Source organism: Frankliniella occidentalis, unplaced genomic scaffold (genome assembly GCF_000697945.3).
Source record: "Frankliniella occidentalis isolate FOCC.00 unplaced genomic scaffold, Focc_3.1 Scaffold14, whole genome shotgun sequence".
In the NCBI taxonomy this organism is placed as follows: Eukaryota; Metazoa; Arthropoda; class Insecta; order Thysanoptera; family Thripidae; genus Frankliniella; species Frankliniella occidentalis.
Genome location: NW_026267144.1, coordinates 1,884,395 through 1,892,701, shown reverse-complemented (window position 1 = coordinate 1,892,701; position 8,307 = coordinate 1,884,395). Strand labels below are relative to the sequence as shown.

At 52.1% G+C, this 8,307-nt stretch overlaps 1 protein-coding gene across 1 annotated transcript in view; it reads right to left on the bottom strand.

Annotated features, from left to right (window-relative positions):
* Positions 1-760: 760 nt before the first annotated feature.
* The window catches only part of LOC113203491 (glycosyltransferase 25 family member), a gene marked incomplete in the record, with an annotated part of 102,430 nt that continues 94,883 nt past the window's right edge, over positions 761-8,307 (bottom strand). Inside the window, 3 exon segments of the mRNA XM_026418208.2 lie at positions 761-2,185; positions 2,295-2,495; positions 2,829-2,956. Coding sequence (XP_026273993.2) covers positions 1,960-2,185; positions 2,295-2,495; positions 2,829-2,956 — 555 coding nt within the window.

The following is an 8,307-nucleotide window of genomic DNA, read 5'->3' as shown; positions in this document are numbered from 1 at the left end:
CAGTCCGTGTACGGAGGAATATCGAAGTTGACGACCCCTCGGTCGATTCAAATGTGTACATTGTATACTTTAAATAAAGCGTACATGGGCCTGTACCCATTCAGAAAAGTGCACATGGGCTGTATACAATGATGAAAGTATACATGCCACGTGCACTTTATTCAAAGTGGACAATGTACACATTAGAATCGACAGAGTACTGTTGCGCGAGCTCTGTTGCTCAAAACGACAATAGTTGGGTCGAGAGGAAAGCCCAGATCAAATATAATGGAGGAAAAAAACGGGTTATTTACTCATAACAGTTTCCTCATAACTCTAGGCTCCTCAAACGTCATGACGTTTGCACGTAAGTTTAAGTAATTTTCCATTTTTATTCCCTTATCTTCAGTTTTGTTGTATTTGTTCAACGGGCGCGTGTCCTCATCGGCAGCCCTCGGGGCGCTGGACACGTCCTCTAAACTGCGCAAGTTACGAAGGGTAATTGAGTTAGCCTTTCTGTGGGGACGGGAGGCGTGGGGCAGAGGGCTTGGCACGCGGCCTGTCGCGCCTTGGCACGTCGTGCGTGGGAGCGCGCGCTCGAGGGGGAGGCTGCAAACATTGGGAGCAAACGACCGACTCAAGCTGGCCGACCACGTCGGGACCATCCGTGCGCACCGCGCGCCGTAGCGATTGTACCAACAAAATTTCCTAAAAGACGCCTCGAGATAATTTTGCTGAAATTTGCCTTCATATGATCAATTAAAAAGTAATGAAAAGGGCATTATTTCAATACGCAAAATAATGTATTTTTGCAAGATAAGGAACAAACAATGGAAACAGTTCATACATCCACACTCCTATACGTAAGTACCACCATCACGAGGAAATTTTCCCTAAACTAACGATAATAACATAAGGCGGAAAAACTTTTCAGCCAAACAATAACAAGAGCAAAATTACATGGCTACACTACTCTAACGACATAAGAGTTTCCTAGTAAGCCAATGACATCATTAATTTATCACCAGCGCATGCTAGCTAGCCGTAAGAGCCGCGATTAGTAAGTACGCGCTGTTTACGTCTATCAAAGGTACATATAATTACATTAGACATAAAAATAACAGTTTGGCAACAATTGTACACGAAAGTCATCATAATAAAACATTCTTTGGCACTCCAACAGATCTCTGTGTTATTAAAAATATGACACACACATCTATGGCACAAAATCTTTGAAATCAATACAAAGGTGTGGCTTTAATAATATCAAGGGTTTCGTCATTTATTTAGCCTTAGTGAAATACTTGGGTTATCCGTCACGACTAATGGCACGCATGGATTCTCAATCCTTCCAAGCGGGACAGGGAAAACTCGGACCGAATTACAGCTCCAAGTTTGGCATCGGGTGGGTCGAACGATCAATCTGGCTTAAGGCACTAGTCCAACAGCGATATTCAGTTGAATCCGCGGCACTCCCCCTCCCCTTTCTCCTTAAACTCAGAGAGCGAAAACAAGCAGACGCAAAAAATAAAATAGTCCTCTCTGCTGCGGAACTTAAGCTCCTTGTGCGTCATTTCTTTTTGCTTCTATTTTCACCGAAACACTCCCGAGTAACGCTGCGGGGTGCGGCGTGGCGTGGCGCGGCGGGACCAGGCCACCTAATGCCACATCATTAGGAACACGGTAGGCTATGCGGGTCCAGGGCGGGGCGGAGAGAGAGAGGCAGAGAAGGAGGGAGAGAGGCAGAGAGACAGAGAGCCGACGTAAGGTATACGTGTGAGAGGGAGATAGAGTGGTCTTGAGGACAAAGAGGGTAATAAAGGGGGAAGCGAGAAGGAGAGGGGGAAGGAGGTACAAAAGAGAGTGAAAGGGTTAATAAGCGCGCCCTGGCCGGGCGGGCCGGGCCGGGCGCCTTGGCTGTGGGTCTGGCGCAGGTGCTGGTCGCGGCGGTGTGGGAGGGCCGGAGCGCCCCCCGACCCCTCACAGCTCGCTGCGGCCCTGGCCGTGGCCCTGGCGGTGCTGGCGCAGGTGCTGGTCCGCGGCGGGCGGGCGCGACGCGCCGCGCAACGGCTCCGGGATCACCTCCGAGTTCTCCGTGTCGCTGACGTAGCCCTTGTCGCCCGTGTAGTGCGTCGGGTAGAGCAGCAGCGGCGCCGCCGACAGCGCCACCAGGTCGCGGCGCGGGAAGCGATCCCGCCACGACTCCCTGTGAGGCAGAACAGCGACGCGTCGGCGTGTCAGGAGACGTCGAGCGTCTACGACTTCAACGGATCAAACGAATGAACGAAAAGAAAGGGGCACGGTCCGTGACTTACTCGGGGTGGCGGTCGAAGAGGATGGGCAGGTACTCGTCGACGGGCACCAGGTTGTCCAGTGGGCGGGCGGCCAGCAGCTTGCGCGCGCCCGTCAGCGACAGCATGTACCCCAGCGTCCAGTACGAGTAGCCGGGCCGCACCAGCTGCTTGGCGCCGGGCACCAGAGGCTCCTCCTTCTCCAGGCGTTTGCGGCCCAGGTAACTGCATCAGACCCACAGCCGTATTCTTGTGTTATTTATTTAAAAGTCGTCAGCCATATTAGGAATCATTCAGAAAGTACGTTCGTTTTTTCTCGGATTCATTCAGCAAACTACGGGAGCTTGGCGCCTGCGAGACTTGGGGTAGGCCACCCCGCAGTACAAGCATGTACTGCAAGCAAGATATTGCCTACCTATCAGGTGCTATGAGAGCTTGCACGGGCACAACTTGACGGTTCCGTAAAGGTGAATGAAGAACGTACTTTCTGGATGCTCGCTTGTTTTACAATGCAACACAAGTAAAGTCGCCTTAATTGATACAATCAGGTTTACTCACACGAGGTCCCATTGCGCACGCATGTCCCGCAGCTCGTCCATCAGGCTGTACAGCTTCTTGCGGAAGAAGGGCTCGAAGCGAATGTCGTCCTCCAGCACCAGGACTGCACTCAGCCCGAACTGGGCCACCTGCAGCAGCAAACGTACGTTACATACTGTAAAAGTTTGTCCAGAAAATAGAGTCTGCGCAGAATGCAATAGATAAAAAAAGTACGGGAGATAGAAAAAGAGAAATAGGAAAAAACAAAAAGAAACCGTACAGGAGCGAAGAAGAAAGATGCTCCTCTTCTTGGAGCAGCCAGTGATTTCCAATTTTCTGGTCCCGAGCTCTCCTGCTCGCTTGGTGTAGCAGGTGCGCCGGGGAGGTAGTAGTGATAGGAGCAAAGGGGGGTGGGGGGAAGAGAATTGAGGGAGAGGGGGGGGGGAAGAGGCGCCAGCCAGATACACCCCCGACCCGCAGGGGATGTGTTTCCTTACCCCGGTCTCGTTTCACCCTTACAGACTCTACGCACGCAACGCTATTTTGACCCATCTATTTCGACCCCCCCCCTCCTCCTGGCCCCCAACCCGTCCCCCCCCCCTTCACCTTCACCTTGTCGCACCGCGGTTTGTCATGTACTTAGGACTTGCGGGGGCCATCCCTATTACCGACCCCCTTTCTCTGCTCCCCTCTCCCAGCTTGGAGGTGACCTGGTGACATTGGCCGCCTTTTTTGGCTCGCAGCAGAGCGCCGCGCCGAGGGACACACAAACAAACATTGGTCTGCAGAGCGCGTGGCCGCACAGTGCAAAGCTGTGGGGCAAGGGCGACGAGAGAGGAAGGGGAGGGGGAGAGGGGGGGGGGGGCACAAAAGGACGCGCCACTCCTCAAGGACGGCCTCCGGCTCGGCCTCCCGGAGTCTCGACGCCTCCACTTCTTGGAGGTCGGAGAGAGCAGCGCGATGCGGAAGAAGCAGCCGGAAGAGCGTGGTGGCGGCAAGAGGATGCGGAGAAGACGACGACTTCCGGTCGGGCCTACGGAGCACATGCGCCGGATGGCGGCGGAGCACGTCCTGAACTCAGCCCGCGCGCCAACCAAGGCGCTCCAACTGAATGTACACCGTTTGGTCGTGTGGCTGCACCCAGAAAAACTCTTTCTTGGCACAAATACACCCGTGGAAAAGCCCTTTCTTCAAACAAGAAAATAAACTTGTCACAATGCAATGTTCTTGCAGTCAGCAAGCACATTTGCGTTGAGGCAAGTAAATTTGAGTCACCACAAGATCATTTTCTTTGTTACAAGAACTGGCTTTTCAGGGTGTATATTTGCACTCGGGTTTGCATGCACAAGGCATGCACAAGGATCTTTCTGGGTGTGCTTCGTCGGCAGGTAGTGAGAATTGACTATTCAGAGCGCCAAAATTTCAAGGACGTTTGAAGTTTTGTTCACAACGTTTTAACAAAACTAAAACGACGGATAATTATCAAAAAGTTAAATATTTGACATATTAACCGTAGTTAAGCTACGTACGCGTGTGAAGCCAAGTAAACGACTGATAACTTCTTCATTTCTTATTTTGAAAGGGGCGGCCACTTCGTGGTCAGAGAGAAAGGGGGGGAGGAGGAGGGGGATCGGGGGTGTGTGTGCGCAGTTTGCCGTCATCGTCGCGAGGATACAAAAAGTGGCGGGGGATAAGAAAGAGGAGGAAGAGGGGTGGCGCCATAAAAAAGGAAGCGGCACAAACTGCGGAAAATTGGCTAATATTTCACCGACCGTGTAGCAGAGGGGAAGAATTGGAGGGGGGGGGGGGGCAGGTAGGCAGCCGGGCAGCGCCAGGTCGGGGCGGCCGCCGCCGGCTCGTGGGCCTCGGCCACGCCGGAAGGAACTCGTACGGTGCACGCTCGCACCGCGATGGGGTAGGACCGGAGAGGGGGGGGCGGGGCAGTCCAAGACGGACAAAGTGCGCAGCAGACGTTGTCGGGGCAGAAGTAGCGGGCGAGGTGAATGGCACGCCCCGCACGGCGCGACCCCCTTTTCGCTTTATTGTTTCATGTGCTTTCATTTGCTTGCATGCTGCATGGTCCAATTTAAAAGCTACCACCCTACTGATGATGTTGGTCTGCGCGTCCATTGCACGAGGTTCTCCCGGGGACCAAATGCATCGCGCAGCTGCCTGGCGGGGAGAAACGAGAGAGGGCGAGCAGAGGGTTCGGAAGGCGTATGCGGCAGGAGTAGAAGGGAGCTCCGAAAAGAGACAGGCATGCAGGAGTTGGAGAGTGAAGGTCGAAAGCGTGGGGGAGGGGCGAGTTTTTTTTAATTATGGAGAGGGGAGCCCGGGCGCACAGGGAGCCGAGCGCCAGCCCCGCGCGCGCAATGACAGAAATCCAGATAGGTGTCTTTCTAAGCTGCCAAATTGCATTCCTTTGGCTCTTGGCCCGGGTCCCCGGTCCCGTCCCACCGACACGGCCGCGGCTGCAACGCAATAGCCGCTGTCCCCGGCATGCATTGCACCCCTCCCGACAAACGGAACGAAAATGACGATGTGGTGTACCAAATTCTCAACCGTCATATTTGTAATTCTATATTTTACAAGAAAATGTGAAAAAAATACCCTTTAGCAGTAAAAACCTCAAATTTAAGAATAGGGATTTTCCAAACATTGAAATGAAATCGAAATGTTTATTTACTCTGGAAAAAGAAAGGTGCTAATCAACGATTGCATTTTCTTTTCCTGCGTTTTCCTGTTGAAAATTTTGATTGAAACTAGGTACTATGTGAGGGGTGTCTGATAGCAAACAACAGGAATACATAAGATTTCCGAGGGTCGCCGAGGGTCAACTAGTTTGTGGAACATGCATCAGACACCCTTCACATGGTACCTCGTGAGCTGAATTTTGAGCTGAATGTGAAAATTTAAGCATAGACAAAATTATTTTGCCCTGAAAGAAGATATTTCGAAAAAACTAAAACGTTGGTGCCTTTGAAACTTTAGTGCCCTTTTGCAAACGGTCTGCAAAACAAAGGTACTGATTCGCACCTTCACGGAAAAAAACGTAAGTTCCACAAGCTATTGATTAGCTGTGATAGCTTATATGTTGGCTGCCCAGGCACTAATTAACCTTTCAGCTCTGACAGCTAAACATTTGCTGCGGCAGCTTACGCATTAGTTGAGAGAGCTAATTGCGTCATCCAAACCAGATCATACAGGGTAAGCTGTTATACGGAAGCATTAGTTCCTGCAGCTAATATTTGACTACCACAGCAAAAGTTAAGCTCTAACAGCTTAAAATTTAGCAAGTGCTTGGACAGCTAACATTTCGCTAGGGCAGCTGAGGTTTTTTTTCCCGAGTTTGTTTTACCAGTGAAGTGTTTTTTGGCAGATTTCCGCCAACATTGCAGGAGGCGGTATGAGTAGGGTAAGACTGCTGAGAGCGACCCAACCATAAGTAGTGCCAGTGCCGGTGGGGCCCCCCCAGCAAGGCTCGCGCGCAGACCCGCGCGGACGGGGCTCTCCGTGTTCGTTCCTTATCGACGCCCTCTCTTCCTCTCAATGCGACCGGTGACCCCGGTGACCCTCTAAACGTCCCGGCGCCCGGCGGCATTAATCGCTCCGCGAGCCTGAATAATAGAACGGGGGACCAGTTAAGGTCAGTCCCCCTCCCTCCTCCTCCTCAGAACCGATAAAAGGACGACATCGACTCTCTCTCGATATACCGAGTGCGGTGTCTGTGTCTGCAGACAAAAAAGGGCAACAAAAAAAAAACAACAACATGAAACTGACTAGGCTGCTGCCCCCCCCCCCTCGCGTCCTCAGCCACGGAGGAAATCAAGCGCCCTCGTTGTACTCTTTGGCCTGATTATCTTGTCATTACCAGCGCCAAGACAGCAGCTTTCTTTTCTTCCTTTCTTTCTTTCCTTCTTTCTTCAACGCATGACTCCATTAGAAACTATTAGAATTAGATGTTTAACACGCTGTCGTCTTTCATTTTGTATCACGGCTGGAGTGTCTATACATGTACAAATTGTGCAAAATCCTTCGTAAACCGTGCGTCCTCGTGAGCAAAGTAGTATGCAGTTAAGGAAGACAGCAAAAACCTTTTCCTGTTGTGGTCGGGCGGTGCGCGCGCGGCTGGCGCGGCCCCGCAGCACACAGCGCGGAAGCTTGTACCGCCGCGTCATTATACAGTGATTGCCCCTGCTGCACTGCACCCCGCCAGGAACACCCCCCAGAGCGGTAACTATGAGGAGAGAAAGGTCAGCGGAGCGGGAGTGTGGCGCGGCGGGGTGGGGTGGGGTGGGGCGGGGCGTGCCGACAGAGAGAAATGGCGTGGTGAGGTGGTGGACTGGGGAGGGAGGGGGAGGGGGGAGGGGGGCACAAAGCAAGACGAGAAGAGGCGCGGAGCGAAAGCGAAGGCCACCGCCTTTAACAAACTGCCCCGACATCCGACATCGCACGCCAGATTCGATTTCAATAAGAGAACGCCTGTCGAAACAAAGGCCCTGGCGTGGCACCCGAGTAAATAGGATTCTCGAGTTAGCGGGTAAAATGGGGTGCACAAGCCATCTGCAGATGAAGTAAAAAACACACGTCGCGGTTATATCCCCGGTCGCAGTCTGGAATTATATCTCTTATTCTTTCCATCGACGAACGAGTTGCTTTATTTCCTTTCAGCTTCACAAATGAGCCTTATGCAAACGCAGAAGATCCAATAATTCGATTCCCATCTCGCATTTGTGTGCCGTGTGTTTTGGTCTGGTTCAGCGAGAGGTGAAATCTGGTTGTCATTTCTCGCAGTACGTACACACTAAAAACTGTAAAAACCTTTTTCAAGAAATTCTGCACCTGCTCTTCTTGCGAATTTTTAATGCGAAAATATATATCGACCAATTTTACGCAAATCTGAGTATTAAAAAATACACAAGAAAAGCTGGTGCATATTTTTTAGTAAGCGTGAAAAAGTTCACAGCAATTTACAGTGTAGAAACGAGGAGGAAATCACTTGCAACAAACACGAAAACAAAAACTCAGAGCGTCACGGTCACGGTCGGAAAGGTTCTAACAAAAAAATGGCTAAATAAGAGTAAAAATAACAACGTAGACGCAAAAATTAATTTTCCCCCGCGCGCGACTCATGCATCAGGCAGGCAGCAAAGCGGCGCCGGCGACGCATCTCGCTTACGTTCGGCCCCCCTCCCCACTTTTGAGAGGGCCGCGCGCCACTTCCCTACAACTTTGCCTCACACATATTTCATTCCGACTGGCAGCGCAGGCGTTGAGATTTTACATCCCCCGCCACCACAATCGCGGCGGCGGCAGTGGCGGAGGGGTGAGGGGGGGGGGGAGTCAGCGGAGGGGTGTGAGGTGGAGCACAGGAGCCTTTTCTTCGGGGGCGAGGCGACCGCACTAAAGCGACGCCACAACTACGTCAGCCCACAACACGGTTTCATTACGAGACCCAAAGTAGCGTAGTCCGCTGCTGCTGCGCCTGGAGGGGCGGGGG